This window comes from Cydia fagiglandana, chromosome 4, assembly GCF_963556715.1.
Source record: "Cydia fagiglandana chromosome 4, ilCydFagi1.1, whole genome shotgun sequence".
NCBI classification, from domain to species: domain Eukaryota; kingdom Metazoa; phylum Arthropoda; class Insecta; order Lepidoptera; family Tortricidae; genus Cydia; species Cydia fagiglandana.
In genome coordinates this window covers 17819280-17831663 of record NC_085935.1, presented here as the reverse complement: position 1 = coordinate 17831663, position 12384 = coordinate 17819280, and the positions used below count along the sequence as shown (strand labels likewise).

Below are 12384 nucleotides of genomic sequence, written 5' to 3'. Positions count from 1 at the left end.
CCTGGATGTTTTTGCTAGCGGAAATGACTGAGTGTTATATAAAAATGTGTTAAAGAACTGATTTGTAGGTACCTATATCATCGGGAGAGTCGCAAATCTTAGTCATTTTAGACCTAAACCAATTATGTGATCGTTTTTTGTTTATTATTTTTTCTTATTTTTTATTTTCCGATTTGAAAATAAGTATGTGTTAATGAGTAAAGTATATATTTTGAGTCATCATCATCATCAGCCCGTTGCAGGACCGCTGGAGTAAAGATCGGTTTTCCTAGGATAGCGGTGCCGTCATATAGCGGCCGTCTCCATAATAAATAATACGGCTAAATATGGATGTCGTAGTATTTGTACGGAGATGGCCGCTATATGACGGCACCGCTATCCCAGGAAACATATAAGCGTGTTCTGGAGTGGGCAAACGTAGCGAGGGGCGCCCTCCGGCCAGATGGCGGGATGACTTGTACAGGAGGGCCGGCAGCGACTGGATGCATAAAGCGGCAGACTGGGCTCTGTGGCGAGGCTTAGGATCTTGGGAGAGCCCTATGTCTAGCAGAGGACTGCAACGGGCTGATGATATTTTGAGTAAATATCTGAAATGATTTTAGTAAGTTATTTTGGGAGAATGATTTGTAAACACCAAAAGCGTATGTTCGAGAAGTGGGTTTTAGTTAACTTGAAACTCACTGTTTTGTTGCTCTTAGACGCTTTTAAGTCGAGGCAAACTTTGTTTAAAATAAGCAGTCGTATAAAGTTTATATAAAGCTCACTTTTTCAGAAGGGCCGAAAAACCGTTGTCAGCTGAAGGTAATTCCCATCTGTTCTGTAGAAATGTAAATTCTTTAAGAAATAAGGTTCAAATTATTTTAGAGAAATTATCCGTTCTTTAGAATAATGGGAAGTGACCTTTAGTAGAGGAGTGCTGTAAATATTGTAAATAAAACACTTATTGCTAAACGCTTGTTCAAGTTGATAGAGTGACAATTTTTATTTTTATCTCTAGTACGTATGGCTTGCTGATTTTATTATTTTGATGTGGCGATGAGATCGAGGCCGAAAGAACAAATAAAATGTTATCTTTTAATATTGCGTTGTTTTCTTTGACGCCGGGCTGATTCATTCCTTAAGTTTGTCGAGCACTGACTTGCATGTTTTGGCGTGGTCCGAGAACTTTTTACAGGTGTCATCTTGCTTCCATTTGTCACACTCCTGCAAAAAATATTGTTAATATTTTAGACGCAATGGACTTGATATAAAGTCAGTACATTCAGTGCCCCACACGACATAGCCATTTATATCAAGTCGAGGCTCTGGTCAGGTTTGTTTACGTCCAATTTGTTGCTTGGCGTTGATAACAGTTTTTTACTTCATTGCCATGGCGGCGAAAAGGTTAAGTAATTTTACAAGGGTGCAATTCGTGTTAAAATATTTATAGCTGCGAGTGTAGTTTAAAATGTAGACGCTTGGGCGTTGCGAGGGTTTCAAGGCATAGGCATACACATTTTGTAGTCGTTCAAAACATATTTTTGTAATATAAAAATATTATCATCATCTGAATCCAACAACAAACAAATTATTTACATACAACATACAATAAATTCATTCGGGGCACGCGATCATTACATTTATATGGACAAAAAGAACAACTCGCTGATGGCACCATTATACACATTTTAGTCCGTATTGTATGATATAAACATGAATCATTACTTATTTCCTCCATGCAGATGATACACATCGGATTGTTTATCGTGCCCTGATCATAAAAATAACTTACGCTTACAATTCTATATCTAACTTATTTTAGATATAGCTTTGATCTAGGTATTATAACAAAACAATATATAAACCATGCTGTAACTATTATGATGCCTAAAATTGACACAAGATCGGCTATATCTGCGATTTCTGGACTTATTAACTTATCCATGCAAAGTTCACTACCGTAGCGTAGAATGAAACGTGGAAAAAGATGCGAAGAAAATTGTGCATATATAAAAACTCACCACAAGAGCATTAATGTAGCTGCATATCTGGAACCTTACGAGTGGACAGGCCTCCTTCGGAGGGTAATCTTCGTACTTCCCTTCCAGACACTGTGCCTGCACCCGATCGACCATAGCCTTACTTTCCGGACGTTTTTGCTTTATCTTCTCTAGGAGATCTATGGTTTTCTTCTCGTCTAGAGTGTCGCCATTTAATAGATCGGACTTTCTTAAAACGCATTTGGCGTTTTCACACTGAAAATTGCATGGTCGATGTAGGTAATGATATATATATAAAGTGCCTCGTTATACAGATTTATGAATGGTGTTACAAACATCCCACATAATATCGCGTCTCTTGTAGTGTTATTATGTGCAAAATGCATGGTACCTAATACCTAGTAGTACTACCGACTGTACCCTAGGTACTAGGCTCTATAGTTCGTTTTTTTAGCATTAGAAAGAACTTGCCAGAAGGTAAGCGATCTTGACATGTCTTTTAATTGAAAAACGCTTTTTAAAAATCAAAAACTATTACTTATGAAAGCAGAAGAATATACATGATCGTATTAGATTCATAACTGTTACATATTTGCCGTAACTTATTTTTAAAATGTGTTTTTCAATTAAAAGACATATCAAGATTGTTTACCTTATTTGTAATGCTAAAAAAGAACGAACTATAGGGTATATATAGCGTTAAAAAACTTAGTAAAACTAATCACTTTTGTTGTTCATGCCTTTCCCAAATTGTGTCGGTTATTAAGGCTCACATACAACCATTTCCAGTCGCCGTTACGACGCGGTGTAGACACATCTTGTGTCGACACCGTCTGTTTCGGTCACAATTCCAGTCGCAGAGTCGTCGCCGTGTCGACACAGTTACCAGAAATGGGGAAGGGTCGACACATGACACAAAGTGACATAAAGTGTGGTCGCCGTGTGCACACATTGTTTCGGGTTTGCGACTACTTTATGCCAAAATTCGTTCGTTCATTTTGTTCCTGTCAAATGGAAACTGTCAGATGGAAAAATACTTAAATAAAAATAAGTGACATTAATACGCCATCCCTAAAACGGATTACAAGACGTAATTATATATTGTTTGCATTTATATTACAATAGGACTTAAATTATTATGGGGAATTAAACTGCTCGAGTGATTTGATAAACTAAGTGTAATATAATCAACGCGCCACCACATTGTTTTAGTTTAGCCGGAAATGAAATTGTTTACTTCTCAGTGCCTGTGTTCATAAATATATTATTTGATGCATTTTTAGTACTTCGATGCGTATACTATACTTAAATAACAGAAATAACGCTTTACATACTACGAAACTTGTTAATTATGATGTATAAATATGGTTTAAGGCTGAGAAATATTGCAGTCACAAAGTAGTCGCAAATGTTTCGACTTTGTGTCGACTCTGTGTAGACACATGACACGCGCTGTCAAAAGTAATAACAAAGTTACTGGATTTGCAAAATGGCTCCTTGTGTTCATTTGTTTTCAGATATTCTCAAAGTATAAAAATGCCGTGGTCAGAGATGGGACTAATAGATTAACTGTTTATTCGACTAATTAATGGAGTAACAAAAGTTAATCCTCACATTTTAATCGCGATTAGTTTAGTCGACCTAACATAGATTGAAATTGAATTAATCTGAATATTAATCGAATAAATTATCGATTAAATCTCGATTGGAAGTTGACAGGGGGACATTTTTGTACGTAAATGGAATAGGATTTGCATGTAAATATTTCCCACCTTTTCGGGCCGGGGACAAATTTTGGATGTATTCCCATTTATTCCCCAGGGAACAGATGGAATAAGATTTGAAAGTAAATATTTCCCATTTTTTCCCACCTTATCGGGGTGGGGACAAATGGGAACACACAATTTTCGGATGTAATCCCATTTATCCCCGCAGGGAACAGATGTAATAGAATTTGCATGTAAATATTTCCCATTTTTCCCACCTTATCGGGGTGGGGACAAATGGGAACACACAATTTTCGGATGTAATTCCATTTATCCCCGCAGGGAACAGATGGAATAGTATTTGCATGTAAATATTTCCCTTTTTTTTCCCCCCTATCGGGGTGGGGACAAATGGGAACACACAATTTTCGGATGTAATCCCATTTATCATTTATCCTCGCAGGGAACAGATGGAATAAGATTTGCATGTAAATATTTCCCATTTTTTCCACCTTATCGCGGTGGGGACAAATGGGAACACACAATTTTCGGAATTATTCCCGTAGGGAACAGATGGAATAGGATTTGCATGTAAATATTTCCCAATTTTCCCACCTTTTCGGGGTGGGGACAAATGGGAACACACAATTTTCAGATGTAATCCCATTTATCCCCGCAGGGAACAGATGGAATAGAATTTGCATGTAAATATTTCCCATTTTTCCCACCTTATCGGGGTGGGGACAAATGGGAACACACAATTTTCGGATGTATTCCCATTTATCCCCGTAGGGAACAGATGGAATAGGATTTGCATGTAAATATTTCCCAATTTTCCTACCTTTTCGGGGTGGGGACAAATGGGAACACACAATTTTCAGATGTAATCCCATTTATCCCTGCAGGGAACAGATGGAATAGTATTTGCATGTAAATATTTCCCTTTTTCCCCCCCCCCCTATCGGGGTGGGGACAAATGGGAACACACAATTTTCGGATGTAATCCCATTTATCATTTATCCTCGCAGGGAACAGATGGAATAAGATTTGCATGTAAATATTTCCCATTTTTTCCACCTTATCGGGGTGGGGACAAATGGGAACACAATTTTCAGATGTATTCCCATTTATCCCCGTAGGGAACAGATGGAATAGGATTTGCATGTAAATATTTCCCAATTTACCACCTTTTCGGGGTGGGGACAAATGGGAACAAACAATTTTCAGACCTACGTGTATGTGAGGTGTGCAATAAAGAGTATTGTATTGTATTGTAATCCCATTTATCCCCGCAGGGAACAGATGGAATAGTATTTGCATGTAAATATTTCCCATTTTTTCCCACCTTATCGGGGTGGGGACAAATGGGAACACACAATTTTCGGATGTAATCCCATTTATCCTCGCAGGGAACAGATGGAATAGGATTTGCATGTAAATATTTCCCATTTTTCCACCTTATCGGGGTGGGGACAAATGGGAACACACAATTTTCGGATGTATTCCCATTTATCTCCGTAGGGAACAGATGGAATAGGATTGTCATGTAAATATTTCCCATTTTTTCCCACCTAATCGGGATGGGGACAAATGGGAACACACAATTTTCAGATGTACTCCCTGGCGTGACAATGTGACGTAACGTGACAGGTGCGACATTTCGACAAGTCTCATTGTTGCTGACGTCACAGGCATCCATGGGCTACGGTTATCGCTTACCATCGAGCGGGCCGTATTCCTGTTTGTCACCATCATTGTATTATTTTTAAAAACTTTATTATATCGGCAAAAACAGGTATTTCTTTTGCGATGTTTATGATGATAATGATGAAAATTGTCACAAGATTTCAAAGAACTTTCGGTAATTCTTGAGTTGTGTCGGAATTTCGTGACAATTGTCGTATTTCTTGTGACAATGTCATTAGCTTCGCAAAATAAGTACTTATTAACTGGCGATATAGTGGAGTTTTTTTTTAATTAACATGATGGTGGCAAACAACCACACCGCCCGTCTGATGGTAAGCGATTACCGTAGCCCATGGAGGCCTGTGACGTCAATTACAGTGATGTAGACAATTGTTGGACCTGTCACGTCCTAAAACCTATAAAACGATATTCATGACGACTTTTATGAGAAAATGCGTAGCCGCCATCTTGGATTATAAAATGGTCATCATTTTCGAATTCTGCACTCCCTAAAACCTATAAATCGACATCCGTGACGACGCAAGTTATCTTTATTTTCAGATCTAACCAATTGCTACAGAATACAAAGGACAAAAAAAGAAGCAAGGAGGTAATGAAACAAGCAAAAATACTGATGATTCCTCGACGCAATTGGATGATTCTTAAATTGTGTCCAGATTTTCTTGTCATAAAAGTTTTTATTTTTCACATATAACTCACACAAGCTCCGTGACATTTCGACCTTGTAATTTTTTTAATGTTTTTGTTTATATATGCGTATCTCACTAGAATAATATAATCAAGGTATGTTTATGTTTGATGATTGAAATAGTAACTCTAAAAATTATATTTGTGTCTTATAGTCCTGCCGAAGACTTTTATTTTTCCTTTTCCTTCTACACAAGTTAGGCCAAGTAATGAGAATTTAGGGCTCTCAATTTTATCTTGACTTCTACATCAGTAAAGCTACGAGGCCATGTTTGGAATCGTTTTCGTATAAATTCACAGTACCAAATTTAGTTATGGTATCACATTGACACCATTCCGAAGTAAAAACATATAAACTTATTAAAATACTTTCTTTTAAACTCCTCTTCACGCTTAAACTGCTGAACATATTTTGAGTCCCGAGACAGGACATAAGTAATAAGTTACCTCAAAAACTGCGATCATATATAACTAAGGATACCGCCTTTAGGAACATTACCGTTCAAATTCTCGGGCCAAATTAGCACACACACACAATTACGCCTACATTCAAATAAGACGACGCGTTTACAGAGCCTGTAATCAAAGCTGGTAAACGAAATAATAGTCATCTTTATTATACTAATGGTACATAGCTAAGTGTAGATGAAATGCATATAATGTCAATAACTACCAATCAGCGACATTACTCCGCTAATAACCTTCTTGCTGTACGTACTGGCCGCTGAGAGTTCGTGGTTCATATTTGATTAGAATATGACTTGGACAGGGATAGGTTTATGCCATACAGTGAAGAACCAGTCAAATAATTCACGTATAATAATTTAATGCAGATTAAAAGATAACTAGTTAAAATGTTGTTATGACATGACAGACTAACTCAACATAAGTAAATATATCATTGTTGTATAAATGTATTCCGCTATAATAAGTATTTTGTATATTTTATTATCAATCTGCATGGCAGTGCGAAGTCACGTTCAGGTATAGTCTGTCCGTTTTTCTAAGATCAAGTACGCCATATGATAGTAAATGTATGGCGAACTTGATCTTAGAAATCGGACTGGCTATACAGTCTGCAAAATTTACATGGGTACACGAATCGGGTCAAAAATATTTGAACAGGCGAAGTCACAATAAATCCCCACTTTCAGTTCAGAATATTTTATATGTATATATATATATAGCCGGTCAAGCAAGTTTGTCAGTAGAAAAAGGTGCAAAATGAAAATTTTGTATAGGACCACTGCCGTTCGCGCGCTTAGATTTCTAAATTTGCCGCTCTTATAATATTTTCGCGTTTTGAACACATATTAACTCACATTATACGGAACGAAACTGATTTACGTCGGTAAATCAAGGTAATTGAATTTAATTCGCGTTAGACCCGTCTATAATGTGAGTTAATATGTTTGTCGCTCTTTTCTACTGACGGAAATGGCTTGAGAGAGAACCTACATATATGTGACAGTAGAGGGTGGATTCAAATGATCAACATTTTCAGATAATGTGTGTATTTGTTAAATTAATTCAGTGAAAGCATGATAGGAAAAAAATATCTACATATAGGAGACCGGGTATGATTATCTCACGGGTTATATCTCATGAATAGAACATATTCTAGATATCTTGCCAGGCATCCACTCAATTTAATGTCTCTCTAATTGGACAGTTTTTTTTCCATAGTTCTCTGCGAATAGCATCTAGTGGGAATCTGAATGGAAAGTAATGTAAAATGACAATACCAAATTTGATTATTAATTTGAAATAACTAGGTAGTTTTTTTATAGCTCCATCTCATGAAATAAAAAAGGAAAATACAAATCTGTAATAAGGAATTTATTACTACATTTATAATTACATATATAGAAAATACCTAAACCAAACACAAGTTAATAAAATAGTCTACTTCATTTAGCATAACACCATCCCTATTATCCTCGCAATTTAAAAAGTCGTATGTTGTTATGAAAGTCGTATGCAGTTGTTACGTTTTAGCTTAGCACGGTAGTATTGAAAACAAATCGTCATGTTTTTTCCAAATTCTACTGAAGTTATCTGTTTACTACAAGTGAAAAGTGATTCCATTGTCCTTGGTATGAACTAAAATAACTTCTGCACCACTTCACGACACATTAATATATTTTTAATTACAAAAAAACGTTGTTTTTATAAATCAATTTAGCCATTTGTCACTGACTGTCATCTCGGTCGTACTGAGATTGCCAATCGAGCAGTTTGTAAGTACCGCCTATCGCGGGGTAGTTTGCGTTGGGTCATAATTGAGCGGACAGAATACTTCCATGTATAGCATTTCGCTGCTCAAAAATCATCCTTTAAAGGTGTGAAATGTGGTGCAGGGGGGAATTCAGAATTGAATTCTTGAAGTTAATACTCACTGTTTAAGTTTAGGTTTGAAGTCATGTTTTTTATCATTTTCAACTAAATCAAAGATGTAGAATTGTAGACCATCCCAAATTTCATATAAATCGGTTCAGCGGTTATTGATTTTCCGTACAAATTTTCACACCTTCAAAAGATGATTTTGGTTATAAGATCTATCCTATGTCCTGTTCCGGGACGCAAACTATTTCTATACCAAATTGCAACGAAATCGGTTCAGCGGTTAAGCGTCAAGAGGAGTTTAAAAAATACCGGCCAAGTGCGAGCCGGACTCGCGTATTAAGGGTTCCGTACATTAAGTCCGCCTCGCGCTTGGCTGCACATTTCTAATAGGTTTTCCTGTCATCTTAATAATCGTGATAGGTAAAGGACTATTTTGTGTATTTTTTTCAAAATTTAAGACCTAGTAGTTTTGGAGATAAAGGGGGGGGGGCAATGGTAATTTTTTGGGTATAAAATCAATTTGTTTACGTTACATGTCAGTCTTTGGGTCCCTAATTTACATATATGTACCAAATTTCAACTTAATTGGTCCAGTAGTTTTCGAGAAAATAGGCTGTGACAGACGGAGAGACATACAGACACACGAGTGATCCTATAAGGGTTCCATTTTTTCCTTTTGAGGTACGGAACCCTTAAAATTTTTTTTTTAAATCTGTGGAACACGGCCTAGCACCTTCACTGATGTAGAAATCAAGATAAAATTGAGAGCCCTAAATAAAGTTTCAAGAGCGGATATCTCAAAAACTATTCAATATATGGAAAGAATTGACTAAATAAACTTGTAACAAATTAAATTAACTTTCATTTTGTATAAGTGGCCATGTCGCTACGATGCATAGTTTCCGAGATATAATCGAAAAACCGGAAAATGGGACCTTCAAAGCCCCCTCTCTCCCCCCGCTCAAAGGCTACGGCCGAGGACTTTTGATATGTTCACCTCCTAACTTGTCCAAACCAAGTTAAGGAGTCAAAAATTGTGTTCCGAGCATTTCCCTCTACAACTTTATTGAGCATTCGTTGCCTGACCTAGTAGCGTATTGCATTTCTTTAAAAACTTTTCTGTAAAAGGTTGACGGGTGTTGGATGTTTATATGGTTTTGGTCGATTTTTATCATTCGCATCGCCCATGATGACTTACTAGAATTACTTACGAGCACACGAGACACTAATAGTAGTTTGACAAATCTTGGTTTTCAAGAGGTATTTTATATTGACATTTGCTGTCACAAATTGGCTGTCAGATTTAGTCGCAAACCGCACGCAAAGTGCACACAAATGTGTCGACACCTTGTTACGGAAAAGTGTAGCCACGGCGACGACACTTTGTTTCGAAACAATTCTAGACACATTGTGTGGACTCTGTTACGACACATCTGACATTTAGTTACCACTTTGATGATTCTGCGACTGGAATGGTTATATGGGCTGTGTCTTACCTCCCATTCGTCACCGGTTTTGCAGGAATCGAAGTGTTCTTTATTTTCTAAATCCGCAATTTCGCAGCAATTTTGTTCTATGTTCTGGCGAAGGAAAGCACAATACAAATTACAATGTCTACAAGATTTCAACTTCCAACAAGTTATTATAGCCTTGTTAAGTCGCATTGCCATCATCGGTATCGTTTTGGGTCGTCCCATTCGTTTTTCGTTAAGTTCTTAAATTAGTCCTATTCTGCTTTCGTCACCCATTCTACATTCGTCACAATCGTCGGTGGCTTTCAATCGGAACATCGGGAAAAAAATGTAATCAGTTCAGTTTCTACTACCTATACTGGGTACAATTACCATCAATATTTGTAGTAACTATATAGACTGCTCTATAATATCCGATCATAAATAGACTATGCCAGCCATTTATACAGGGTGGATTTTATTAAATGGAGTAATGGAACACCTAGCACAACCTGATCTCTTGCTGCTACGCAAAAATTGTCCTCGGAGCTCTTCCCTAACTTATGATGCAGTACCTGACCATGCCAATGCATTTACAGATTTTGAAAAAATGTGCAGTCAGCGTCGTTATCGTCAATTTTAAAATAAAAATGTCAACGGGATTAAAGTAAAAAAAAAACCCTAGTTGTGAAGACTAGATCCGAACGTACAAGTACAATTTGTTAAAGTACAAACCTCGGGTTTAAACAGTTCCAAGCACGACGTGACGTCATCGTCTCCTGCTGCGACCATCTATAACACAAAGGTTTCATTATATGTATTCAGTATTGCTATTTCAATTGACTCCGATTAAGGTCACTGTGTCAGGCTAACTTCATCTGGCTTTGGCTAGTTCAACGCCTTTTGTGCTTGTGCCTAAAATATTTCTGACATTGACCTGAACTGAACGTAAAAACCTTTTCATAAAGGGTTCTCAATGTAAATAGGAGTAAAGCTAACTTTTTGTATTTTCGGGTCGGTAATGTAGTAGTAAAACTAGTAAAGTATGTAAAACAGCTTATTAGGTAGGTAGGTAAGGTCTTAAAGGTATTCTACTCTGTATCTTTAGGTATTTAAATAAAAGTAAACAAAATTTACCCTCAAATGGCTCCTTAACCAGTTGAGGGTAGATGAAAACATTACATGATCAAATAATGTAGGTTAAAGTCAAATCGTTCAGTGACAGATCCAGGCGGTTTTCTATTTGGTTGGTTAACCAGTAAATGTTATAACTACCCGAAAATATACAAATTGTTTGTTTACTTTAATTTAAATACCTAAACATACAGACTACAGGTACCGGCTTTTGTTGTGCTGGTATGAATTGCGTCTATATGATTTCTTTACCGTGGCTATACGTTGGACTTATATGTCAAAATATTTCTTTGCCTTTTTTTGCCCTGAGTTGTGAGACTTGTGAGCGAGGGTGCTCTGACTGGGCGCTCATTTTAAACAATAGGTTATTCACTTATTTCTACCACGTCTTGACAGTAGACCATTAGACCACCTCTAAATAGGTAACAATTATAAGATAAGTAACGCAGAATCTCAGTGGCGAAGAAAGCCCCCTCCGGGCCTGTAGGTAGGTATAGATTTTTGTTTCGATATTTAACATAATTTAAGAAAATTGCTTAGGTAGTGGCCGCAGTGGTGATTGGTGTATGTAGAAATACATGCATGCATTCGTCCTTAGAATAGAATAGAATAGAATATTCTTTATTTGCTTAAAATATGGTACAATGAACCACGAATACCATCAATGGGCGAAGCGTAGTCCTATCCTAGACATTCCTAGAACATTTAAGGTGCTAAACAATCTTTTGAGTTCAGGCAAATACGGTTGCTAGGCAAAGTATACCTGCATGAATGAGTAAGTTCCTTTATGTGGCTAAAGGTAAGTATCAAATCATGTAGTTATTTGACATTATATAAATACTTACATGGATTGTCGCAAAGAACAGGGCAAAAATGTAGTAAACCATGTTAGCGTCACAAACAAACTGCTGGGCCGCGCCAGCCGTTGGGATATTTTATATCGCGCCAACAAAAGGCTTGTTTCCTGTGCAGAGGTAATCATCTCATACTTACATCGGTATACAACATTATCATCAATATCATCATTATACATTTCATGATCGACGTTTTTTCGCGCTGTTGTAAACTATCGTTATTTCATTTTGTTACAATGTTACTGGTTTATTTACAAGGTACCTAATGAGCATGGCGAAGTATGCTGCTGTTTGTACAAGTTTTTATGGACCAATTGTCATGTATCTACCAGTGGCGGCGCGTCAAACATATTCATAGGCAAGCCGGGGCTAATTTGGCTTACATATTTCCTATACAACTCTGCCCAAACATCCAAAAACAGGCAAACCGGTGGGAATCGGCTTTTATGGACGCGCCGCCACTGGTATCTACATACCATTATGTAAGCAATATTCCTTACTCAATTAAGTTGATTTTTCC

General features: G+C 37.1%; 1 protein-coding gene across 1 annotated transcript; it reads right to left on the bottom strand.

Annotated features, from left to right (window-relative positions):
- Positions 1-954: 954 nt before the first annotated feature.
- On the bottom strand, positions 955-11974 carry LOC134663973 (uncharacterized). Its single transcript, XM_063520530.1, has 5 exons — positions 11856-11974; positions 10612-10668; positions 9922-10005; positions 2001-2234; positions 955-1203 (listed from the first exon to the last, which is right to left on the bottom strand). The coding sequence occupies exons 1-5, from the start codon at positions 11895-11897 to the stop codon at positions 1111-1113; spliced, it is 510 nt and encodes a 169-aa protein (XP_063376600.1). The 5' UTR covers positions 11898-11974; the 3' UTR covers positions 955-1110.
- Between the last annotated feature and the right edge of the window lie 410 nt (positions 11975-12384).